Source organism: Fulmarus glacialis, unplaced genomic scaffold (assembly GCF_000690835.1).
Source record: "Fulmarus glacialis isolate BGI_N327 unplaced genomic scaffold, ASM69083v1 scaffold8612, whole genome shotgun sequence".
NCBI lineage: Eukaryota > Metazoa > Chordata > Aves > Procellariiformes > Procellariidae > Fulmarus > Fulmarus glacialis.
This window is the reverse complement of record NW_009198407.1, coordinates 643-28,042: the sequence shown is the minus strand read 5'-3', so window position 1 is coordinate 28,042 and position 27,400 is coordinate 643. Positions and strand designations below refer to the sequence as shown.

The following is a 27,400-nucleotide window of genomic DNA, read 5'->3' as shown; positions in this document are numbered from 1 at the left end:
TATCCCTTGAGCTATCGCACTGACTTCATTTTCTCCATTTTTTATTCTCCCTCCTTTAGATAATCCTAGTCTGATATTAGGAGATGTCAAAGAGAGAGTATAACAGCTCAAAAACCTCACTGAAGGGTTATTACACTTTCGACAAGCTACAAGGCAGAAGGGATAGTACATCTACAATCTGTCTTTATGAACTATTCTGATAGCAAACCTTTGCTCTCAAGCACAAAGTATTGCTGTAAGACATGTTTTATTAGTGGGTGGTTTGAGTTGGAGGTGGGCATATGTACTCCCATATGGTCTTACTTATCCCAGAAGGGACTATTGCCTGACAGCTGCAGCTGTAGAGGAGTGGATTTGATGGCCTAGACAGTCCCTTTCTGTTCCTACATTTCCAAAAGTTCATCATTTCTCTATATATGGGAGAATATACTCAAATGTTATATTAGCTGGGACAAAAAGCAATTATCTCTGTAAGTAGTTACAGGATACATCGTGCACTTTCTTTCTTCTTTATGATACATCCTCGCCTGTTAACCAGCCTAGGCATGGGGTGAAAGGCTCACCCCAGGGACAAAAATGCTACCTCTAGTGTCTCACCTGGCCGATGTGCCTTTGGAACTGCCATGTTCATCACTCGCCCTCCATCCTGAGGTTTGGGGGGGGACGCGGTAAACCTGCAAATCCCCGACTCTGACGGCGTGCTTGAGGTCAGACTGTCTGTGTAGTCATTAGTCCCTGCCGTGAGCTGCTCCGACGATGTGTCTGATATGAAGCATTCTGTAATGGTGAACTTGGCATGTCTCAGCTGCTCTTCCATTTTTGCATGCTCATATGCTCTCGCTAGCTCTTCGTATGTTGAGGAGGCACTTTCTGTGGAGACCATGCTGCTTCTTGCTCGATCTAAACATCAGAAATATAAATAATGGGAGAAAGAAAACATTTGCACAATCCTTTTTGGAAAAAAAGCTATGAACGTGATAGTATTTCTTAGTAAAATGCAGAGCCCCTGAAATTATCAAGGTTACTTGATAATTACAGATAATCTAAAGTGAAGTCTTATTCTGCTAGCAGCATTTTTTGGCTTAGCATTAAATTAATGGTTTAGAAGAAATAACCTTTTAATGCATGAAAAAGGTTACTTTTTTTTTTTTTACAAAAGATCATTTCTCTAAAAGTTAAATGACTTCAAAATGTTAGAAACCCACAAAACAGATTTAGCAAAATGAGGAACAACTTCTTTACATTATCTTTTTAATGCATCTCAGAAATATTTCTGTGAGGCGATGTCTAGGTGAGAAAGGATAGTCCTTCTGTACCTGTTTCAATCTTACAACTTTTTTTTGAGAAAGCCCTAAGGACAAAGGTCAAATATAAAGGCAGTGTCTTTCAGACATTGTCTCTCTAGACACCAGGTAAAATACTAACTCATTTCATATGGAACAAAGGTCTTAAGAAAGCAATATTGTTTGGTAGCTACCAGTGTGCAGTGATTCAGGTGCTTTTTTCAATGCTGCTGAAGCTAATGGGGGCTTCGTATTTGACACACAGGCTGTTATGACCTAGAAGCTGTTCTTTTCTGCTGATGAGTTTCTGAGAATATCAATATTTCTTAAACAAGCACTATTATTGAAGATGTAGATGGCTACTGATACATTAAAAAGCATTCTGGAAATGCAGCGCTCATTTCTGCAGGGACAAATCACTGGTCTGTTGCACCCATCACACTTCTACTTCAGTGGGCTGGAAGAGCAGAGGACTTTCAAAAGTTCCTTGGGCAGAAGTCCTGTTTCATCACAAGATCTGTACAATTTCAGACATTGTTGGTGATGTTCAATAAACAAGCACAATGTAAAAACTAATTCATAAAAATGGGACTCATATAGCAGCCAGAGGCAGCTGTGTTGTTATTGCAAATCTTTATCTTTTTTATTGTGTGCTAGGATCCTTGCATCAGTTTTCATTGTGCACAAAGAACAACACTCCTGCCACTTGTAAATAGGACCATGCATTATTTAAAATGACAAGTACTTCTACAATATGCTGTAACTTGCTTAAGATTTTGAGCTGGCCAGAACTTAAACAAGGCTTTCACCCCCCCCCACCCCCCCCAGGAAACATCATCCTGTTTTTCACATTTGATTCGTAAATCACACCAAAATAATGTCTTTCCAACTTTCTGATCAACTGGAAACTCCTGGAAGGTTGCAGTTGCCCCGTGCCATAGAGCAGTGTCTGTAAAAATGATGGTCATGCAAAGGTCCCAGTTTGGTCCATGAAGCTCAGGACGTGCAGCTTCCTATATCCCATGCACTGGGGAGACTATTCCAGGAGGAATCTGCTTGAACACCTACTTTAGATTTGATGAAAGTTCATCAAATCATCAAGCCCAGGGTGAGCTTCATGAAACCTAGATTCACAGAAAATTTCTAATAGCCTCTAGTTAGAACATTAGAACTTAGTTACAGCTATGAACTGCTGCAATACATTTCTCCTAAACTTAAAAGCTACAGCTTTTAAACCTACAATTGTTTTGATGAAAGTGCTAAATTCTGCCAAATATCAACTGAATCAACTAGATTCAGAAATCTGAACTCCATGTTGGAAAAGTGATCAAATGTGCACATTAGTTCAATTGAGTCTTGAACACAGACTTTGGCTACATCTATTATAGTGTTTGTTTGGAAATTTTAAACTTCTGAAGTACTTAGATTAAAGTGACTCTATTCTTTCCTGAGAAACCGAGTGTCATAATAGAGCTACATTTTGGCACAAGAAAACCTTTCTTGAGCATGATGTAAAGCTTGCTATCCCTTACATAAATCACTGTGTGTTCAAGGGTAGACACAGAGTAGGAAAGTATCCATGTTAAAATATAGATTATGAAGTCTGTTTACAAAACTGCATGTAGTTTGTCTATTAAACCACACAGCAAATTGAATTCTCTGCCCTTTGCCACACCCATTGGAAAATATCCTTGGGTGACAAAATGTTGGAACACATGTAAGTGCACCTGGAATCTGGAATATCTACAAAAAGGGTTTCTGAGATAACATTTGCTATTTATATTTGTACCTGTATAACTATTAGAGTTAATCCTTAAAGCCTTATGACAATTCTACCTGAAAAAATCAGGATGAAGTTTGTCAGCTGGCTAGAGGTATCTGTTGAGTGCCATTACCCTATGGAGACAATATAGGGGTCTACAAGTTTAAGAGGATGAATTGTGAAAGGATGAGAACTCCAACCTATAAATTACTGGATGTAAGGGAAGTCAGATGTTTGTTCTTATAGAATAAAAACAGTCATACTGGTTTTCATGGTGAAAGGCCAGTCACACCTACTTCTTTGTAGCTCTAACACATAGCTTTTTCATGTGACAGACACTTTTCCTCTAAAATCAGGATGGAAGGTAGGCAATTCCTTCTGAGGAGGCCAGAGTAAGCCTGGATTCACTTCTGCCAGGAATACCTTTGAATAGTATTTTACCTTTCTTCATATTTAACCTTTACTAGATTTGCTTTGTGACTATTCTTCTGCTTAATCATTTACTCATTTATTTGCCTTTTTTTTGATCACTTGTTCAGTGTAGGGCAGAGAAGAAAGCTTTTTTTTTCAGTTACAATTGCATTTATAATGTGAAGACATCAAGAAGAGATGAAGACTGCAGGCAGAGTATGTATTCAGTTTCTCCCCATTTATCATATATAGAGGAATAAAACCTATTTTGTTTCTCAGGAAAATCAGGGCTAGCTGCTGTAATATTCAGTGATATGAATGGATTTTGACTTGGACTCTAATTCCAGATTTTTCCCTCTCAATTTTTCCACTTAGAATAAACCCTATGAACATACTACATGAATGGGAAAAGGAAAATACTAACCTCAGTGTAGCTCAAACCTTAAAACCATTCCACCTATGACTCAGGCCTATTCTTGGTTGCTAATACTGCCCCTTCCTGGTCAATGCCATTTCATGCGGCAAATTCTCCCCTTTTTCTTTCAGATACACGAAGTACGGCACTTCAGCTACAGGAAAAATTACCGCCACATCTTTCAAAGGACTCCAGTATGTATGTGTGGCATGAGAAACCAGGGGCATAATATCTCTTATTATTAGCACTATATGCATTTGTGGCACCCCTTATAAACAGCCTACAGAAAAACACGCTAGCAAGGAAAAAATAATGACACCTAAGCACCAAATGAAGTGCATCAAGGACCAAGAAGGTTGCTGCAGCTACTGCTGTCCCGTTTGCACAGCGCAGCCCTGCAGAGCGCCTCGTACCTGTGTCCTGCGAGGGGCTGACGCTGTAGCTATCGCTTTCCTTGTCCACCGATCCCGCTGGCCTGGGGGTGGGCAGCCTCCAGTCTGTGGTGAGGGTATGAGCTGATATGGTGGGGTGAGGTCTGTTGAGGGTCCACTGACTAGCGTAGCGGTTGCGAGCTGTGGGTCCGGTTTTGGCACTCCTCCTTGTGGTAGGATCTGTGATGGATAACAGAGAGGGTCTTTGCCACTAGGCTCTTGAATTGATAAGGAAACGAGCCCTGTCAGAAAGGGATGGCCAGTGAAATCATGTCGGTTAAAAAGCCCTACAAAACATTCTTTGTGGAAAAAAAATGAACAGTGAAAGTGCTGTTCATTACCAAACTGCTAACGCTTTTTTTAAATACCTTCTTTCTAATGAAACCATGCATTTTAAAAAGGATTCAGCTGAAGAGCTGAGAGGCCCACCAATCTCCTATGACACATGCATTATAATGAATGTGCAACATAATCAACATAAGCGGTTCTCCACTACCAAAACGACTTTGCGATGTGAAAGAGTACAAGGCAAGTAGATCTGGTGGGGGATTTCATACCACATCTTAAGTGAAGTCTAAGGTAAATTATCAGTGTAGATGTGCCCTCAGAAACACCCTACACCAGGTACCTGCCCTCAGTTTGTAAAAACGTGTGTTTAGAAATGTGGTGATGTAATTTCCTATTCTGGACATTTTACTAATACTTTTACTATATTATGGTATTAATCAGCTACAGATTCCTTATTTTTTTTAACAGGTAGCCAAGACAAAACACAACCAGTAATAGTGCCATCAGAGTTTCAGTAGGAACAGGTTCATAAAGGTTTGACTGTTTTAAAAAAAAAAGAGTAAATAAATACAATTTCTTAAACTTTAAAAATCATCTGCTACTTGTTTAAGGTCAGCAATATTTTATTTATTATCCTAGAGATAATGTGGTGACCAAGGGAGTAAAAACAAACTATCTGCCAAAACTGACCTCCTTAATTTTGTTAATAAATAGTGCTTCTGTAAAAGTGCGGCTTGTACTCCCTAACAAAGCAAGTGGAATAGAAAAATCATTATGTGGCAAACAGAAAGTGACTCTCTCTTCGGAGCTTCTGAAAGGATATTACTAAAAATAGAGAGAAAGTGTATTACAAATGAAAAATTCAAATCTATTCAAATGTTTTTTCACATTCAAATAGTGAAGTTGTCAGTCTTTGAGGTAAGAGACTTTAACAGACGCAATTTAAAGAAAAAAACAATACCCAGATAATGACTCTGAGCATTGCTTCTGCCTAAGCATTCCCAGTAAGAATTTGTATTCTGCTGCTTCAAAGAAACAAGGTATTTATTTACAAATACCAGCTATGGTCTGATCCTTCTCCTGCTTCACATCTTCCCCCTACAGCAGTGGAAAAATTTGAACCCGGTGCCATTGGTAATTGATCCTCCTGGTAAGTGCAACACATAGCCGCCTCACATGGATAACATCCAAAACCGCACTTGGCACAACATGACCAGCTGTCAGTATAAACCACCGCTTGTACCAGCTGTGGAAAGTTGGCACGTGGCTGTCATGTAGCCAGAAGTAAGCCTCGTGCCTGCTTCGAGGGAAGGCATGAAGGACAGAAGGAGAGTGCTGGTGGGAAAACTCTCGGCACGGTGCTGGGGCTGCTTGGTCTGGAGAAGAGAAGGATTGGGGGGATCTCATCAACGTATATAAATACCTGAAGGGAAGGTGCAAAGAGGACAGAGCCAGGCTCTTTTCAGTGGTGCCCAGTGACAGGACCAGGGGCAATGGCCACAAGGTGAAACACGGGAGCTTCCCTCTGAACATCAGGAAACACTTTACTGTGAGGGTGGCTGACACTGCCACAGGTTGCCCAGAGAGGTGGTGGAGTCTCCATCCTCGGAGATACTCAAAAGTTGTCTGGGCATGGCGCTGGGCAACCGGCTTTAGCTGACCTTGCTTTAAGCAGAGGGGCTGGACTAGCCAGTGCCCAGAGATGCCTCAACTGTTCTCTGATCCTGTGACTCAGTAGGCTTTCGTCAGCAATTTGAAGGAGGCGGGAGAGCCTGCTGCCAGCAGGCAGGAGGTCAGTGCTCGTCCTGCTGAGCATGTGCTGAGCAGTAGCTCTGCACCAGCTGTGCTGTGCCTGCATAAAGGTCTCTGTAGCACAGACACAGCGAGCTCCAGAGCTGCCGGTGTGATGGAAAACAGCGCACATCTGGTGCCCCTGTTGTTAAGCCAGCTCTGCTGTCATATGCTGAAACATAACTGTAGAGAGCTGAGGTGAGCAAGGCAAAGGTTCACGGAGCATACCTCTTTTATAAATAAATACAAAAGAACTAAAGAACAACGTTGAAAGTGCTGTAAGGCAATATTTGCCAATCAGTGAGTGTGAGTACACTCAGGCGGGAGGATCCATAACCTCTGAGCCACCTGGCTGGGCACTGCACCACTCTTCTCACAGAAAGTGGGTCTAAACAAAATCTCATAGCCTAGCCTCTGTCAAAGCTATACTAGTGTCTTAAATCCAGAGAACACAACCTAAAAGTCTCTGACCCAGCCCTGCACACAGCTGCAATCAGATCTTTACTGCATAATAAAAGTGATGGTGGATTTCTATTTCCAAAGCTGGTCTGGACGCAGATCATAATCTCATACATGAGTTAAATCCCAGTTTAATTCGAGGGAAGTCTCTTCCTGACTTCAATGGACTGAAGCACATAACTGCACACAAAAAAGGGATTAGGAATGGAAGATGCTGGTGCTATAAAATGCTGTGGTGTGGTACAGGCAGGCAATTTTGGGGTGGTGCCTCTTTCTTTATTAGAAAAGACAGGGAAAACAATGGAGACTCCATTGGTTACTCAGACAATCTTGATCTGTCAACATGATAAAAATTATATGATATTTTTTGCTCTTAGTGAGCAGGCTAGCCAGCATGTACATGAACTAAAGGAGCAAGACGAGAGTAGTACCAGAAAGAAAACAGATGTCATATCTTGACTTTTCTAACTCAAATGTCATGGCTCTCCACAGATGAAAAATGGTGGTTCTAATCTAGTCTTCAAGAAATAACTAGCCATAGCTTAACTCTGACAGAGTTAGAAAAGCAGCAAGGTCAGGACTAGAACAACTATCATTTATAAAGACTGGGGTGGAAATGAAGATGAAATGAAGTTTTTTCAAATAATCTGCATTTTAAATGATGCACAACTAAGCTTTCAGCATTTATGTTCACCAAACTCTCCAAGTAAACAAATTCTGAAATGATCAAGGGATAGAAATAATCCAAGAGATTTTAGAAAATGCACACTGCTAGTGAACTACACTTTGATAATATTCCTAACTCATAAGTATTCCTTCAATCTAGTGATTTTATTTTCCATTTACATAGATACGGAACACATTCATGAGAGAAATTAAGAAGAATGGATTGCAGCAGTATATTAATTTATGATAGTATTTTAATCGCTATAAGAATAACTCAACATGAATATACCTAGAAAAGTAATTTACCATAATAACTAAAACTGGAAATACAACTTTTTCAGAAAAGCAATAATGAGAAATGTATTTCTTGCCTGATGGAGAGGTAAGGAGGGAAGACGTATTTTGAAATACAATAAAGATTGATCACCGAGAAAGAATATATTAGACACTAAAAGCCATTACGCTAATTTACTCAATAAATTCTAGAAATTAATATCTAGCATGCATTTGGTTTAATGAAAGCCAGGTATGAATTATTTAAAATTACACCTACATTTCAGATGCATATGCAATTTTTACCATATTGAATCACTAAATGTAATTGTATAAGAAATGTTCTTTGCTGACCTAAATAGATTTCCCTCAAGTTTCAGATTAAAGAAAAAACTTCATGAGGATACAAATGCAGGAGCACAGTATTCATTTTCTTATAGCTTTCTCCTCTCCAGACAACGTATTCTCTTATATGCTTACTTGTTCCTGGCCGGGCATCAGAAACATCCACCAGTGGTCCCGTAGCTTGTGACACAGACTGGTAATGTACTGTGTGGGTGACAGTAAGTGACTTCTGCTTAGACGTCTCTCCAAAGTCAGCATCGGTGAGCAGAACTGTTGATCTGTCATCTGCAAGTAAAAAAACCCATCAGACAGATATCGAATAATGAATTTTGGGTTTGCCTTCAGAAGAGCTTTACAGCCAGTCCCCAGACTTCTTTTCAGCTGAGTGCCACCACTGGCAGTGGCAGCTCCCTCTTCTCTGCAGGGCTGAAGATGGCTCTGAAGTGTGTACCACAGCTTGGGAGCTTCTGGGTTTAAACTCAAAGTTCATACTAAAGAATAAGTGTAATTTTCATGTTTGTCTTTATGATTTCACCTTAGAGATGTGCAACTAAGACAGACTATTAAGCATCCAGTGTTTTGCCATTCTGGAAGCTAAGGGCTAAGTCCTACCAGCTCTCTCTGCACCAAACCTCAGTACTGTAGGTTTGAAAAAGAAGCTTTGGGGAGCTTTATGTGAGCCGTATAAGTTTCTCAAAACATAGTCAGTCCAGCTGACTATGGGGTCTCCTGCAGCTGCAAAGAAAGGTGCGAGGTGAAGCCTGGCCTTGGGAAGGACTGAGAAAAAAAAGTGAGCACTGACCTTTACTGTTGTATGGTTCTGCTGCCTATTGCTTCCTTATAGGGCAGGATATATGCACCAAATTTCTACAAAGACGTTGATCCCTGCAGAAAGCCAGTGCTATACAGCACTTTTTTTTTTTTTTCCCCCAGTTGTGATCTCTGTATTGTATTTATTTTGCTCCAAACAGGAAGCTGGTCCACTTCATCGTAGAAGGTTGAACATCAATAAATCTTCCACTGTCTCTGTGCTTGCAGGACAATTATTTGCATGATGTCAGACTTTCTTTTGTATTCTTTACAGTCTTTTTATCCATTCCTAACAGTAATAAAAGCCACAAGAAGTTCCTGCTATGCTATGCTATGCTATATAGCTTTGTAATGTATTTCTAAGGGGACTGGCAGCAGTGGGGCTTCCGTGCATTTACTAGTCAGCAGAGGTTGATCTGCTTCTTCTAAGCATTCCTGGTTTTTGGGTTTTTTTTAGCTTGACAAGACACCATTAAGGCGAGGAGTTCTGCACAATAACATAACTAGCATTTTTTACCCAAAGAAGGCCATAAATAGAATGAGCATTATGAAATCAAATTACTCTATCTCTGGCAAAAGATGAGCTCTTATTCAGGTTGGCAATAAAGCCTCTTGGCAGTAAACTATGTCAAAGACTGCCAAAGGGCCTGCTTATTCTGAGTGCTTTGTGGAGAGCTGGCTATTACTAAGACACTGATCGTATTGCTACAGTTAAGGCACTAACGGTATTTCCACTATAACCCCTTATTGCTCAGCAACTGTAACTCAAAAGCGTTGCCACAGTGTGTACCCATACAGTCACAAGATCAGGTTGCATTTTTATTCCATTGAGATTTCAGACATCTTGTGTTTATTTGGAAAAAAACCCCAGCACCAAACAATTCTGTTTTTCATGACAGTTCAGCTATGTGCCAGCCACATGAGAATTCTTGTTTTCTGTTGTGTGAAACAGTTTAGATTTGAATTTTGCATAGATACACAAAAGCTGAAAACTGATCAAAATGTTGAAATATCATTTGCTATAGACAGGTGGATACAATATGCAAAGTGTAAGTTTTAGAAGTTGGCTGTTGCAAATCTTTAAATACTGATATTGTAGTTTCAGAATTTCGTTTTCCTTATAAGTAATGCCAGTGAACCAACTGTCTAGTCAAAGCCAAAAGAGAAATCAAAACGAAAATCATAAATCTGCCACTCTTCATTTACATTTTCTTCAAGCGGCTCTTTCCATCAGCTTCATTTTCCTAATGTCCTGCATTATTTTAAATACTGTACTGCGACTACTTAAAGTGGAAAATTATTCAAAGGGGAGAAAAAAAAATCAGTTCAGTTTTCAAATGTGGCAAATTACTTTGTAGCTCTTTTTTCTTGATGTGTGCAGTGGGGAAAACGTGTAGGGTAAAGGAGGTTCACCTAAAGTGCCTGTTACATTAACCAGTGAAAACAAGCCCAACAAGAGTTTACCAATGGTCTCCATCGTGTCCCTCTCCTCAATCAGAAGCTGTGCTCTGGGAATGTCTATGTGCATCCTCAGTGTTTGCTGCTGCTTATTAAGTGTATCCGATGTCCTGGTGTTCTTGCTAAAAACAAAAGAGAAGTGAATACATTAACATTTCAGTCTAAATGAAAGGATACTTGCAAACTTCCTCATTTTAAATCTGTCCAGCTCAAAAAAAAAATTAATATAACCATAATCAGCAGAATACTTATACATATTATTTTCCCCTGTTCAGAACAAGTGCATGGTATTAATTTATTGCACATGACAAGCAGTTAAATGAACGCACAGCGTTGAGGGATTTGGTCTATTCTTTATCAGTAGGGATCTCCTGAAAATTTCATATAGTTTTCTTCAAGTGTTGTCATATAACGAAATTAGTAAAAACACTTTGCAAGGTGGACCTTTTCTTTCATTCCTCATGAATATGAGTAAAGAAACACACAGCTGATCAAACAGGTTGGTAGGAAAATGATGTCTTGAGTAATTTCTAATTATTTTTTTAACTTTTCGTTATTTTTCATTAGATAAATTCCAATTATCACTAGAATTGATAAATGAAAAAGCATATTAATAACTAGGGATTCCATTAATAAATTGCATAAAGTAAATAAAGGTTTTAGTCCCATTGATGTTCCAAGAATAAAATTGCAAATCTTGTTTACATTCATGGATTATTTCTAATTGATTGATGCAATATTCTAAAAAAGAACATAAAACAATTATTCTATCATCATGCAAATTGAAACAATTTCATTTTGAAGTTTGTGTACCAGAAAATTACTTCTTAAATGAGCTGTCTACTGAAAGCAAATGAAAATGGATAATAAAACTGAGTGCTACAATCATTTCTAGTACAGAGCTTGCACCAAGAAACCTTCAGACTGCACAAAAAACCCAGGAACTTTTTGCCCTTTTAGATGTAATTACTCTCTGGAGGAGAGGAAATATTTGCAAATACTTCTTTACACAGGGAGGTTGAGGAAAGTTAGGACAAATCAGCCAGTAGTGTGATCCAAGTGCTGACAGTTCAAAGAGCTTTAAAATGCAAGTGCAGGCTCATTTTCTGGTGTAAAACTGTTGAACTACAGGCCAGTCAGTCTCACCTCTGTGCCTGGGAAGATCATGGAACAGATCCTCCTGGAAGCTCTGCTAAGGCACATGGAGGACAGGGAGGTGATTTGAGACAGCCAGCATGGCTTCACCAAGGGCAAGTCCTGCCTGACCAACTAGTGGCCTTCTATGATGGAGTGACTACATCAGTGGACACGGGAAGAGCTACGGATGTCATCTAGCTGGACCTCTGTAAGGCCTTTGACATGGTCCCCCCTCACAACATCCTTCTCTCTAAACTGGAGAGATACGGATTTGATGGGTGGACTGTCTGGTAGGTGAGGAATTGGTTGGATGGACGCATCCAGAGGGTAGTGGTCAATGCCTCAATGTCCAGATGGAGATCGGTGACGAGTGGTGTCCCTCAGGTGTCCATATTGGGACCGGTACTGTTTAGCATCTTCATCAATGACATAGACAGTGGGATCGAGTGCACCCTCAGCAAGTTTGCAGGCGACATCAAGCTGAGTGGTGTGGTCGACATGCCTGAGAGACGGGATGCCATCCAGAGGGATCTGGACAAGCTCGAGCAGTGGGCCTATGAGAACCTCATGAGATTCAACAAGGCCAAGTGCAAGGTCCTGCACCTGAGTCGGGGCAACCCACAGTACCAATACAGGCTGGGGAATGAAGGGATTGAGCGCAGCCTTGTCAAGAAGGACTTGGGGGTACTGGTGGATGAAAAGCTGGACCTGAGCTGACAATGTGCGCTCGCCACCCAGGCGGCCAACTGTATCCTGGGCTGCATCAAAAGCAGTGTGACCAGCTGGTCGAGGGAGGTGATTCTGCCCCTCTACTCTGCTCTGGTGAGACCCCACCTGGAGTACTGCATCCAGCTCTGGAGCCCTCAGCACAGGAAAGACATGGACCTATTGGAGCGGGTGCAGAGGAGGGCCACGAAAATGATCAGGGGGATGGAACGCCTCTCCTATGAAGAAAGGCTGAGAGAGTTGAGGTTATTCAGCCTGGAGAAGACAAGGCTTCGGGGAGACCTTATTGCAGCCTTCAGTACTTAAAGGGGGCTTATAAGAAAGATGGCAGCAAACTTCTTAGCAGGGTCTGTTGTGACAGGACAAGGGGAATGGTTTTAAACTAAAAGAGGGTAGATTTAGACTAGATATAAGAAGGAAATTTTTTACAATGAGAGTGCTGAAACACTGGCACAGGTTGCCCAGAGAGGTGGTAGATGCCCCATCCCTGGGAACATTCAAGGTCAGGTTGGACGGGGCTCTGAGCAACCTGATCTAGTTGAAGATGTTCCTGCCCACGGCAGGGGGGTTGGACTAGATGACCTTTAAAGGTCCCTTCCAATCCAAACTGTTCTATGATTCTATGATTCTATGATTCTGAAATAACTGTAGATCACTCAGTTTAATTCTCCTTGGCAATAAATTATTGTTGTTAATGGAATCAGCAGAGGACTATTAAAGCTGCTTGATGATAAGCTCACTTCTTCCTTGAGTGCGGGCCTCTACATAGGAGATGGATGCATGTGTGATGAGCCCACATCCCTAGACAATTTGCCTTAACTTCCTGCTGTGTCTCCATGTGAGCAAGACCTAACTATTGCAGGCTTGGCGGTCCTCGTTTTTAGGAGGAATTTCCTCGTCATGTGGTCAGTAATTCTGCTCCAACTCCAAGAGCGAGATCCGCAAGGCACACAGGTACACTCCTCTGGCTGATTCTCACCTTCTGGCTTTCCCTGTTCTTGTGGTCCCCAGCATTAACACTATCTATGCATCTCAAACTTCAACGTCTCTGTCTTTACCTGGATGGTTAGGTGGTACTGTTGCCATCATGTTCAGATGGATAGCTGAAATGCATTCAGACAACCTACAACTGGTGCCTCATTTAATCATTATGGAAGCAAAATATCAGAAGAGCTACCCAAGGGCTGCCAGACTTTTCTCCATATATAATGAGTGGAGAATAGTACTCACAGTGTCTTATTAAGCACATAAATCTTCAAAGACATTTAGGATCCTAAATGCAGATAAATTCCACACTGATGTTCTCGACGTCTCTGCAAAGTCTCTGCATGGATTAGATGCCACTCTCCTATTGGTTTGCACTCAAGTAAGAGAATCAGAGACTAATATATTATCTGCATGCCCAATATGCTTGAATACATGCCCTTGAAAAGTTGGACTACTTTGGGCTTGTCAAGATCATGGAGCAAACCTGTGATCAAGTAGGAAACTGAATTTCTGAGGTCCAATTTCAATTAATAATCAATAATCCAATAGTTATAGGATACATGCAATCAGATACATATAGAACCTGTGCAATACATAATTGAGTCTTATAAATGCATCATTGCACCCCTCCTCTCCGCTCACCAGGGATGCAGGAGACAAAGGGATCAAATCAGACATCTTCCTCAGAGAATGCAGACCCCAGAATCCCAGTGAGAGCTAGAAGCTCTTCTGCAGTACGAATGCTCTATATTCCTACTATTGCAAAGTACTCAGCCACACAGAAAGTACTGTTTGGACCACAAGGAGCAGGAGGGCAGTTCCCCAGGTTTGCGGTCATATTGCTCACCTGCCCAGAGAGAATTCTGAATCCCATTCCTGGCATAGCTTTATGCAAAATACATGGAAGGTCCTTCAAGCCAGAATTGGAACCCAGGCCTCTCTATATTCAGGAAAATTCCTACTATGCTCGAGAGTTATGCCTTGTTTTGTGTGATCTCTCTCCTCGTCCTTACTGGTCTAATTAATTCTCCTGTATGCAGCAGCATGGCGACATGGAGTGTCCAAACACAGAACAGGCAATTGGCAATAACAAGAGAGTTGCTGCTGATTAGCATGACATCTTTTTCTGGCTCAAGGAATTTTGAATTATTTTCTGCAGACCACAATAGCTCAACTTTCAGATTATAAAAACCTAAAGTGCCAACAGCAATTAAGTGCCTCTAGGACTTGGCAGTGAGGCAAAGATTTCTAGGATTGCAATTTTGAAGTTTGGTGCCCCAGTATTTTCTAAGCTAGGAATATTCAGGCATTAGAGTATTTAACAGTCTGGAGGATGAGAATCTAATGATTAATTCTTTACAGGGAGGAAACATATCTACCTATATTTTCCTTAACCTGCAGATATAAAATCCCAAACTTAAACACGTGCTATGGCTATTCTTTACCTGTCAGACCTTGTAAGGATCTGTGTATAATACAATTCATTCCCTCTGGTTCAATGAAGCTCTGAGCTCCAGATTGATAGAGACTGGGAGCGTGTCTGGGGAACGAGTCAGTATGCATTTGCTGTAGTCTTTTACTCTACCAAGGTGTCTGCTTTTGGCCACTATGAAAGACAGATACTTGGGTACATGAGCCTTTGGGTCTGACAGCTTTTATGTACAGTCTGTGGATAAATGGGCCTTTTTCCAGAGGAAGTACAATGTATTAAGAGTGTGCATAGTTAAAAGAATACCCCATTTAAAATAATCTTTCTGGATCTTTAATAAAAAAATACTTAGTTGAGTGAGTGAAAATATCTCTATGCACAGGAGAGGGTTAAACCTATCAAGCTAATTATGTAAAGAGATTAAATATGTGTAAACCCAAAGTCATTCTGGGTCCTTGGCAGAGAGTCAGGCCACCTCACAGCCTCCTGATGTCTAAGCTGGTTGTTGTAAAAACATATGGAAAACTAAATCTTATAAGTAATCAGCCTGACAGAGGAACATTTAGGGAGAAAAGATTCCTTACCTTGTGTTCAAAATTAGAAAACTTAGTCAATTGCTATACTGATTCACAGTGAACTCTTACAAAGAAGTTGGCTGGACCGATGCTTTCATCCAAAAGAAGTATAAAAGAGCTGTGATTGTATAGCAGCAGGGATTTTTATATGCGAATTTAAGGTATCAGCAACAAGTTGTGCAGATCTCATTAAACTGCTAACTTCTGGGGCTTATCCTGCTCCCCAGACGTTTGACTTACACGGCCAAAGCCAGCATCTTTTAAAACAAAGACTAAAGCTCCATTCTTAATCTGCTTTACACAGACTCATAAAAATCTCCTCTGTGAAGGGAAAGATACACAAAGCTCTCTCCATCCCTCACACCTTCCTACCAAGCAGGGAATCATCTTTTCTGGTCTCTGTCCAATACTTAAACAGCAAGACACAACCCACAGCATACTCTCTTCCTTGATATTTGTATCATAGCAGATTTTGGTGAAATCTAAAAGACAGAAAATATCAGGAGCTTTTTAATATGCGACTAGTGCTTTGGAGAAGGCTCATTATCCTTTGATTATTAACAGGAACATCTAGTGATGGTGGGTAGCTCAGGTTTCTGTTGGAGGTATTTCACAGAAATGACAGAACGTTTAGCCTGTAGAAAGCAGGCTCCCCAAAACAGCATCACTTTGAGAGCTCCAAGTTATGACGTGTCTGCAAATGTTGCCTTTGTTCACACTTTCAGAAGAGAAATATAAAATATGACTAACAAAACCAAGATTATTTGTTAATAAGTGAGGTGGGAGAAACTGACTTGACGATCACATGTTAATGCTGGTGGAAGGAAAAGCAAAAAGAAATGGTGGCAGATGAGTTACCTAGAAAACCAGCTCTGAGCTAAAGGCTGGGAAGGAACCTGACTGCTCTCTGAGTGCATCAGGCGGGGACGGCAAAAGAAGCTCTTCAAATTAAAGGTCAACATCAGCAGAGGAAAAAATGGGTCAAAACTGGGCACTTATGTTGGCAGTTTAGTTTTCTAAGTGTCAGAGGAGTGAGACTCTGAAATGGCCTTGCAGAGGTAGTGACAAGACTAGTGAAGCTAACCAGGGTTAAGGCAGAGGTTTACCAGTTTTGCAGAGGTGTTATGTGTGGTTGTCACTGGGACTGAATATCTTCATCCAGGAGTTTCAGTCAGTCTGTGTTGGGTTTCTTTAGGGAACAGACTTGCTGCATATGTTAATCTGTGCTGTTTTCTGCAACACCGAAAAATATCAGAGCATATCTTCCTGAAGTTGCTTAAACCTGCAATCTGCTGCTAGCAGGGGTTTCTAACTGGCAGATAGGAAGGGTATGACCTGACCTGCATGACCAGCCTTGTTAACATCAGTAGGACTATTCAGATGTATTTGCAGACTGATGGCATAGAGCTGAGTTTACACTAAAACCATCTGTCACCATGTCTTTGGTAAGTATATTCTTACAATAGTAGATGAAGTTTATCACGGGTGAGGAAGTTTAAAGTATGGTTCATTTGGTAAAATATCTATGACATTCTCAAATTTGTTGCTGAAAAATACAAAGATTTTCTAGCAAACCAAAACTCATTTGAACTTAAAAATAATCCCTTGGTGATCCCATTTTCAAATATATGCAGCAGTTTTAAAGTTCAATATTTTCCCCAGACAAAACAATAAACATTGAAGATATGAAATTTCCATCTTTGAAAGAATTGTGGTGCCAGAATAGTAATTCTGTTGCAATTCAACAACTGAATTAGATTTCAGGATGCTGAGCTGATGGAACAGAACTGAAAAATAATAAATGGATTTACCTGCTCTTCTATACCTTTAGGTATAAGCAGCTAGCAATAGTGAATTACATAAATATAACTGTAAAGTTTAGAGATATTTGCATCCAGGCACTTACTGCCTTCAATCAGATGATCTCTGAAGAGCAATTACTTTGGTACATATTATGAAAATGTTTTTCTGAGTAGGAAAAATGTCCAAAAGGACCTACATAGCTTCTACAATTTAATCTACTAACACAAGAGTTCTCAGATTTTTACCGTTGCATTCCCTCACAGATACTGTCCACAAATTGTCTTTTTTCTCCCATTTCTAATCAACAATGTGTTCTTCTTAACAAACAGTCAAATGGTGTATTTTGAAAAAGGATTTCGGAATAGAAGGTTTACTTCTCCGTTTGTCCCTATAATAACTTTTAAATATGATGCCATAGTTCACAGACATTTTTCAATTTAAAAGCAATAAATCTATTCTTACCTCATAAGCATTTCAGCCAAACTCTTTGCATCTAGAAGAAAATAGAAGAAATGTCATCACAATGAAAATCTATTTGATAGATGGATTATTAGGAAGGAAGTGATTTGAATCAGCCATGTGTAAGACCACTGTTGTTTCTCAGATCAGTGGCAAGAATAAAATAATCTCTAAAAGTCCCTACTTTGACAGAAACTGTATTTCTGCCCCAGACAGCCCTGTTTAGTTCCTCAGTAGCACCAAAGATGCTTAGAGAAGTACAAGCTACCATTGGCTTAACTAGAAAAAACTGTAGAATCTTATTAGAAGTAGGAACAGTTTAACAAATAATGGGCATCTCTGTTCCTTCTTGCCATGGTTAGCAAGTGAACAGGTGAGGAAGGAAGAAAAGGCAAGAAGACAGAAATGTTGACATCCGTCTCTGGGCAGCAGCCAAACCCAAGCTGGATGAGCAGTTGCCAACCTGCCATTTCCAAACCAAACCTGACTGCATGGAGGTCTGAGCAAGGGAGGTCTCCAAGGAGTCAACTTGTTTGGTTGCTCTCAAGTATGAATGCTTTTCCACTAGCAGTAATTTAAAACTACTACTGGGTCTTCAGAGAACAGTCTATATACAAAACAGGAGGTGGCTTATTCCCACATGGATCAGCCCTACAAAACAGGAGGTGGCTTATTCCCGCATGGATCTGCCCTACAAAACAGCAGGTGGCTTATTCCCACATGGATCAGCCCTGCAAAAAAAAAAAAAAAAAAAAAAAAAATTCCTCCTGTTGTTGTCATTGCTGGTTTTATTAGCATAAAATCCTTTGGGGATATAATTATTCTGGTACTTATCAGATCAAAGTTGGTTCACCCAGTGTTCTTCAGGTAGCTTTCTGTAAAACTTTATCAATGTAATATAATAATTTCCGTAGTATTATTCAGCAACAATAGACAGCTATGCTTTGTTCTCCTGCAGTCTGCTGCTAAACAAACTCACTTAAAAATGCTGACTCCAGAGTCCTTAAATATATCACACAGCAACAAAGCAGCCTTTGTGCAACCAAGCGAAGCAAATCTGAGAAGAAAAAAATTCCAAGTTCTAAGTCTTCAAGCAACTCTCCTGTTGTGTGAAACTTTAAATTTCTTCTTTTATCTGCTGCTTGTAAATGTACCAGCACCTGCCATTTACTGAATTTGTCTTTGTTTTCTCCATCTCCCCTTTTTTATTCCTTAATCACCTCTTGGGTCTCCTACACCTACTACAATTTCCTTGCTTGTGATCCTATTAAATATCCTGCCTTTAAAATTCAGAGGATGCAGGCAGAAACAAACCACCATCTTAATGCATTGCTCTGGCTACATTTGTATTCATTTTTAAAAGGAATGGACAAAGGGCTCTTTTTATTCATAAAAAACCTCAACAAAACCCCTTCCATCCACTTTCTACATTCTGTTTCTCTGACATTGTGCCAGCTTGCCTGTCTTAAGCTTCGTTGCTCACCTGCTACTGGAGAAGCTGAAATTCTGTGCTTCCTCTAGGTCTGTTTACTCCACTCCTTTCTTTTTAACTTTCACTTATTCCTTTTCAGCACAAAACATGGCAGATTCCTGGTGAAGGGAAGGACTCTTCATCTGAAATGTCCCATCTAATCCAAACAGTGCTCCATTTAGGCACTCAGACTTTCTATTTTGCACTTTGTTTGGGATTGCCTTTTGCTGTTAACACTCTTATAAGTGGTACTACATAGTAGATGACGTCGTCTTTATCATCAGTCATAAACAAAACTACCACTGCTGCTGCTCCCAAATGCCATCAGAGATAGTTTTGCTACTGACTTCTAATGACCCAGGAAGGGACCCAGTTCTTTTGAAGAACACACAAAAAAAAAAGAAGCTCTGGTTCCAAATCATGTTTTTTTCAGCAAACTTTATGATGCTTCTTGTTATTCTAGCAGCACTAGGATCATGAATAGACTATGCACACATTCTCCCCCTGGCACACATAATAAGGGTGATTTAATGTGCAAATATTGTTTGCATTCAGCTAGCAGCTTTTGTGAAGCAATTGCTGCCTCCTTAAGTGAAGACTATGGATACTTGTGCAAGTAATTCACAACTCAAGAAAAGCTGAAGGGACAAAGTTGAAGGTTGCTTGGCCCAATGTTGTTCAGTTTGCTTTTTAGATTTGTTTACCAGGATTAAATGACAAACAACCTCCCTCACATGTTCTCAGATACTGCACAGCATATAGCTGTGTTCCATGCTGCATCTGGAAAAAATGTTATGTTCTCACCGTTAAATGTATGTGGCACATATTCAAATGCTCATTAACATATAGGCATTCTTGCGCAAAGAGATGCAAAGGAGATTGTGCATCTTCAGTCAAAAATAACATGAGGCATCATGCAAGATCATGTTACATATCAAAAGCTGAATGAGGAAGTACTGCAGAAAAAAAAGTAACTTCATCAGCAGGGTTTAAATGTACTAATTATTCAAGCAGATTGTTACGATGGTCGGTAGTGTTACTGTAGTTAATGACGGCTGTACTGGGCACACAGGTTAGTGTAGGACTGGACCAAAACAAATGTCCCAAGAAGATACGGGATCTTATGTATCTGCCAAAGCAAAACCCAGAAGCCTAAAAGCAACTGAACGTGATAACAGTGTGTCCAAAACATCAGATACAGGAGAAAAGCTAGGTTCACAAACAAATGAGAAGAGACTACAGATTGTAATGTGTAATAAGAATACTTCATAAAACGAGTCAGTAACCCTGCCAGTGTCCTACCTCCCAGCTTTCAGGTGGGGAAAACAGGGCTCAGGGAGCCCATGAATGACAGAGTGAAGGGGGTGATCTCCCACTCCAGCCAAGCATCACCCCGTGCCTTAATGAAAAAGGCAAACTGCTTCTCATCATGGGTTTGACGCCCGTGACTGCATTGACAGGCACCGACCCAGCGACAGCCCTCACTTCCATTTGCTAGGGCAGCCGCCTTTAAAATTCTTAACACATTTGGCTTGCCCCCTGGGAAATCAGGGGCCATGATACAGTTTTAAATTGCATGCTGCCACTTCTGAACTATCATGCCGTGCTGATACTTTCTGCTTGGATTAAGGTGAGCTGGACTTAGAAACAAAGGGAAAACTATTACAGTAGCAGTGGAGCTAGGTTAATAGTAAGGAGAAAGAGTGGCAAGTCATCAGGTTTCTATATTATAATACATGCTGACCTACTGAATGGCTGCATGAACTCCAGCAGTCAATTGACCTTCTTGTGACCTGACCTGTTGAACTACTAAACTGGGCAAAAATCATGGCTTTGCTGAAAACTGCAGAGTACTCCTGGAGAAATAAATCATACTGGGCGTGACACAGGAGGAAGACAAAGGTTTACCTGTCACTACATGCTAAAACAAGGAGTAAAAAGATTAAGAATGGAGAGACTGATGTTCTTATGCTACATTTTACCCCACAGAAACTGGAACCACAAACCCATTGTCTATAAGCACAGGTACAAATGTTTGCATGCAGAAGGTACTGCAAATAAATCTGCAATTCCCACTCTTCTTTGTCAAGCAGGTTCAAAGAAAACACATCTCCTGGAGCCGCAAAAGCAAGAGTTATGTTTGTAACTTGTATAAATTCTTTCAGAAGGTCCCACTGTGGAAACTATTCTTTCTGATGTAGACTAGAGGAAAGTCAGTGGTGGAATCATGATTTCGGAAAAATGAGTCCTGTGCCTCAAAGAAACCCCACCAGGTGATACATAACAAGTGATAATGACAGGATTTCAATTTCAAAACTAATTCAGATGAAAGTTGAACGGAACAACTACTAGAGCAAAATATTTTTTTTAGGTAGGAGATCAGAAAAACTTGCACACAGGTTTTTTTTAGAGAACTTACTAAGGAGTTCTCTGGAATGGCAATACTGATTGTCAATAAGACTTTTAGATCATGAAGTAACCTCCAGAAGAGCAGAAAATGGCTAGCACAGGATCAGTCTTCAAAAAGAATGAAGAAAAAAAATCTGAATTACTGAAGTCCTATCAATCTGGTCTCAGCAATGAGCAAAATGATGAAAAAAATGGAATGAAGCTTAACGAAATGAATTAAAGGAGATGGAATAATTGAGGCCAATCAATATAGGCTTGTGGTCAATCAGTCATGTCAAAGAAAGTTGATTTTTTAAAAATGAGATTAAAATGCACTGAGAACTGATGACGTTGAAAAAACTTTAACTGAGATATGATTAAATAACATTAAAATATTATATTTATATATCTCTAGAGCAAAGTTCTGGTACCTCAAAATATTTTAATAACAAAGTAGCATGATGCAAAAAATTAACACAGCAGCCATTTTACATGGGTTTCAACATATTCAAGACACAGGTTTAAGAGGAGGATCATTGTTTAGCATTTCTTTTCATCATGCACCATGGGACATCACACCGTTCGCACTTCTATCAGTGGTCTGGAGTAAATGAAATAATATCTGATAAAAGTTTGAAAATGACGCAAGAATTAGGTGGCTAAAATATAATGAAAATGCCAGGTCACTGAGGCATAACAATCTGGATCATCAGGTAGGCTGGCCACAAGTTAGCAATGTATCTGTATTAGTATAAGGTCTAAATCAAGAATACAAGCCATAGCTATACAATGGAGAATGTTATTCTGCTGCACTGTAATCAGGGAATTGTCAGATGATCTCAATGGACAAGATGTTAAATGCAAACTCTTAGAATAATGCTGTACCCAAAAAGGTGATCCTTGCAGATATAGACAGAAGACCATAAAGGGAAAGAAGAAAGGCTGTTACCTCTCAATCTGATGCTGATATGTCTGTTGCTGGAATACTATGTTAATTTCTAGCATACGCAGATGAGCAAAGCTATCTAAAGATTGCAAAGGGACCAGATAAAAGCCTTGAAATTAATAAATGCTGGGAATAAATAATGGGAAAACTACAGAGAAAAATTAAAGAAGATTCATCTGTTTCATTTACCAATGAAAACATTAAGAAATTCCTTGGTTACCACCATGTAAAAGGAACATCATCAGAGACTGAAAATATGATACAAAAAAGAACTTCAGTCCCTGTACAGCAGACAGGAGTATAACAAGACCAGATGGCTGGGATATCGAGCTATAGCTTGACAAATTCAGATAAGAAGTGAGACGCAACTTTTACAGAAATGGTAGTTAAATATTGATGACTTTTTTCAAAAGTACTGATGAATTCTTTGTCACTGCCTATGTTTAAGTGAAGATCAGATATTTTTCTAAATTCCTATATTCTGACAGGAAATAATTCAGAAAAGTCTTATGTTATGCAAAAGCCATACTGGCCAGTCATCACCAGCCTTCCTTAAGGGACTGTAACTCAAGGATCTATGGTTACTTGTAAATTAACCATGAAAAACTAGATGTGCACAGCTATCATTTCCTGGAGCTGAGGAGCTCAAAATATCCTAGTCGTTACGGGATGGAATTCCACAGTATTTCTGAGAAGATAAGATAACACTTTCTTTACCCTTAGTCCGCCACTTTTGATGAAAAAAAATGCACAGAGGTAAATGGCTTAAAAGATTTCAAATGAGAATGTTGCTATACAAGCTAAAGCATCCAGATGCCCTGACTTCCAGAGCTGTGTATGAACCATAAGGCTAGTTGTCCCCTTTGATCTATGAATTTGCCTATGCCTAAGAGCCCTGTATCTCTGTCTTTTTTTGCAAAAACATCCAAAATATTGTTACAGAAGACAAAATGAGACCCAAAAGAGAGACGAGTAGATGCTCAGGTGAGATGGAATACACAGGGTTGGCCCTGGTTTTAATATTGATCATGATCCTATTTTGATTAAAATACAAATAACTAAACAATGTGTTGGCTCTTGGAAATGATTAGATTTATTTTTGCAGATGATAAATCACTTTACTATTTAGTCAGTGTTGGATTCGAAAGGCTTTTTCCCAAATATGTTCAGTGTAAGGTCTGCTGTTGTGTGCTAATGCAAAACCTACAGGGCCAAGTGCAGAAGTGGCAGACTGCAAGGGACAAAAACCTGGCTGTGGCTCAACCAGGGGTATTCACTGGAAGATTGATAGAGTTGAATGAATTCACAGATCTAAAACTTATTTACATAGCACACACCTGAATTTGAATAGGATTCAGATCAGCGACAATGAAAGGTCAGTGAACAATGAAGTGTTGTAATAGTTTTGTTATAACACATCATAGGGAAAAAGATGTGGTAACAAATCTGAGAATATCTGGCTGTGTTTTCTGGCCTGCTAACATGTGGCTACTTTCATTTTATAATTTGGGAATCATGGTTTGCATCTGCTGCAAAACAAGTCCCCCCATCTTCAGAACATCTGATTTTACCCTTTGAAGAAAATATGATTTTAGGTTATCGAGACCGTTCACAAGGTCAACAAACAACCACAAAAAAAGGAAGACAAACAAACACCAACACATGAGAATTATTTTCCTTTCCCCATGCAAAATAATAGCAATGGATACAAGAGTCTTTTTTTAGAAACTTACTACCAAATGAAAAAGAAGGAATTTCTGTAGAAAACACATATGCTTTATTGCCTCATGTCTGTTACGTATTGCAGGAAAAAGACACCAACTGGATATTTAACAGTTTGGTCACGTGCAGCCCCACTTGTACTTTCGTGTTCAGGGAGTATGCATATGCAGAAATAAGGGCCACAGGTCTCATCTTACCTCGCAGCCTCTTCAGTCTCTGCTCCCTCCTCCTCCTCCGCACGACCAGCAGCATCACAAAAAGCAGCAAGACCCCAACCAAGATACAGGAAATGGTCACCAGCATCTTTAGCCCTTCGTTGGTTGCCAGCCCTTCTTCACTTTGCACAACTGACTTAATGAGTGGAGGGATTGTACCTGGAAACAGTGTCATGATATTAGATGCCTATTAATGAAGACAAAAGATTGAGTTCTCAGGGAATATGGCATGTTATATGCTTCAGCTGCATGCAGAACATTAAGAAGGATTTGTCATGTTCAGGGTGGATGCTATCTTTGCATGTGTAATGGCCACACACATGTAACCAGTCACACTGGTGACAAGGTACTGACTGCAGGGACTCACAGATTATCAGAAATTGAGAGGAAGTGCATTCATTGATGAAAGAAAACCATGCCCATTATACAGTCAAATACTGCGATTAATTTTAAGTCATATTAAATCATTACAAAGCTGTAAGAGATCTCAGAATTACTACCTATAGGTAGTATGGGAAATATTATTTCCTTACTATGGGAAAATAGCACTGCTGTGACATATTCGTACTTTCTGCTGGGCTTTTCTTTGTAAGGAACGTATTTGACAAAGTTCATTTTGTGCTACATTGTCGTGGTTTAACCCGGCAGGCAGCCAAATACCACGCAGCCGCTCACTCACTCTCTCCCCCCCCTGCCCTCCAGTGGGATGGGGGGAGAATTGGAAGGGTAAGAGTGAGAAAAACTTGTGGGTTGAGATAAAGACAGTTTAATAGAACAGAAAAGGGAAAATAATAATAATGATAATGATAGAATATAGAAAATGAGTGATGCCCAATGCAATTGCTCACCACCCGCGCTGACTGATAACCAGGTAGCGATCGCTACTTCCTGGAACACGCCTACCATTCATATACTGAGCATGATGTCACATGGTATGGAATACCCTGTTGGCCAGCTGGGCCAGCTGTCCCAGCTATGTTCCCTCCCATCTTGTGCACCTGGCAGGGCATGGGAGCTGTCCTTGACTAGCAGGGTACTTAGCAACAACTGAAAACATCAGTGTGTTATCAACATTCTTCTCATACTAAAACCAAACCACAGCACTAGGAAGAAATTTAACTCTATCCCAGCCGAAACCAGGACATACATACATCAGATGAATCCTTTGCACAGAAACATTCTTATGTCACGTTTTAGGGGTGCAGCAGTGATATTGATCTGGACTTCAGATAGCCAACCTGATGCTGATTTGCTAAAGAGTGTCTGACATTATACTCATCAGTAAAACAGGAGAGTAACACTGGATAGAAACAATCAAATTTTGAGAGTGAAATGAGGGAAATGAATCTACAAACTACTGGCATCAGCAGGCAGCTCACTTTTTCATTTTGGGACATACTTGCATTTTGAATATACCTGGCTTCCTGGTGATATATAGTACTTGAAATTTTCAATACTTTTTCCCTTTACTTCTAAAGGACGTGAGAAGAATGCAGCACTTTCTTTGGAAGGCTGTTTATTCATGGAAGGCTTCTCACTTATTTCCTGATTACTATTAAACTGCTGAATGCAACCACAAATGAGGCTATAAAATGCAGATTTGTTTGAAATGGGTAGAAACATGCAAGTATTGTGAACTGTGATGACTTTTGATGGAAGCTATTCAATTTTAACCAGCTACTGGAACATAAAAGTGGCTACTTACTTGCTAAAAGGTTAGGAGGGTGAGATAGAAAAACAGGCACATCCTTTTTTACATTTTAATTGCTGCATTGTGTGATATAGTTATATCTCATTATGTACCATACAATATCAGAAAAAAACCCCTGTGATATGATGCAGTACAATGTAAGTGCCATAACCACAGTGAAAATGTAGAATTCTAAGACATGTTTTTTCAGAACAGCTATTTGAGTTGCATATAATGAGAAGAGTAGTTCCCTAAAGGGATGGAGATAAACAGAAAAGCCACAACCATCCAAATCTATACCAGGTACTTCAGAAAATTTATTTTCTTACAATTGCATTTTGAATATTTTTCTACTGTTCCATTGCAGTTCTTCCCCATAATTTTTCTTGTTTTTCTAATTTTCCATTTCTTGGAATAAACACACAGCAGGATTTTTTCATCTTGTCTTAACTGAGATACAGTTTTTGCACTACTCTAAAGGCAAAGAAAATGATTAGATGAAGAAATGGAAAGAACTTCAGGCTCCTGAAGGTAATACTAATATCTGTCTCTAAATCCTCCTAAACCCCTCTGAATACTAAAGGGCCAAATTTTGCTCTGAATTAAAGTCACAGAGACTATTGGCTAAGGACTGTTGGTTTCAATATTACCTAAAATTATGTTGTGCTCTCCTTAATACTTTGATGCAAAAATTAAGAGTGGCCTAAATTTCAGTTAAACCTTAAGTGTTTAGGTAAGTGAATATCATTTTCCATAGCTCTTCCAAGTAAAGTGTAAACCTCATAATGCTATATACAGGCAGTACAAGCTTAATTTAAAAAAACATACTGCAAGTTTATAGCTCTTCCAAGTAAAGTGTAAAGCTCATAATGCTATATACAGGCAGTACAAGCTTAATTAAAAAAAAACATATTGCAAGTTTATATATTCTTCACATTATCCATTTGTGGATTTTCAGCAATTGTATTAGAAATTACCAAAAACTAAACTTGCTATTCATTGAGAAAACACCATTTCAACATTTGTTGTCATTCTAGGTGTTGGCTAGAAATGGAGTAGTCAAAGCTTTTCTCAGACAAATTGGGAGGGTTTTTTTCCCCAGGTCAATTCACCATTGTCCTTTGTTAGTCAGCTTCACTGGTGCTTCATAGAAGTTGTAATTTGAATGTCTCTGACCCCATTTTCCCCTATGTTGAAGCCCTTCCAGCATCTCCCATTGCACCTTGTGACTTTAGGACTACGAAGCTTTTTCTTGTGTCCTAACTGTTCTTCATGGTAGGAAGTCCCCTGGTGGGCTAGAATCAATTAGCATAGTTTAGAGCAGCTACCAAGCTGATCTGATTTAATGTCAGGGCTACTGAGTAGCTGATCTCTGATTCAGGAAGTTCCTTTGCAGCACTGCACACTACAGCTGCACGGTGCTAAAAATATCTCCTTAAGTATTGAGTGCAAATGTTCTG

General features: G+C 39.8%; 1 protein-coding gene across 1 annotated transcript; it reads right to left on the bottom strand.

Annotated features, from left to right (window-relative positions):
- Window positions 1-597: 597 nt before the first annotated feature.
- LOC104073193 (Down syndrome cell adhesion molecule-like) lies at window positions 598-24,437 on the bottom strand (the record flags this gene model as incomplete). The annotated part of the gene is made up of 6 exons (XM_009572884.1): window positions 598-900; window positions 4,285-4,482; window positions 8,260-8,409; window positions 10,399-10,514; window positions 17,512-17,542; window positions 24,233-24,437. Coding segments are annotated over 6 exons (1,003 nt in total), but the record flags the coding sequence as incomplete, so codon positions are not given.
- Window positions 24,438-27,400: the final 2,963 nt, after the last annotated feature.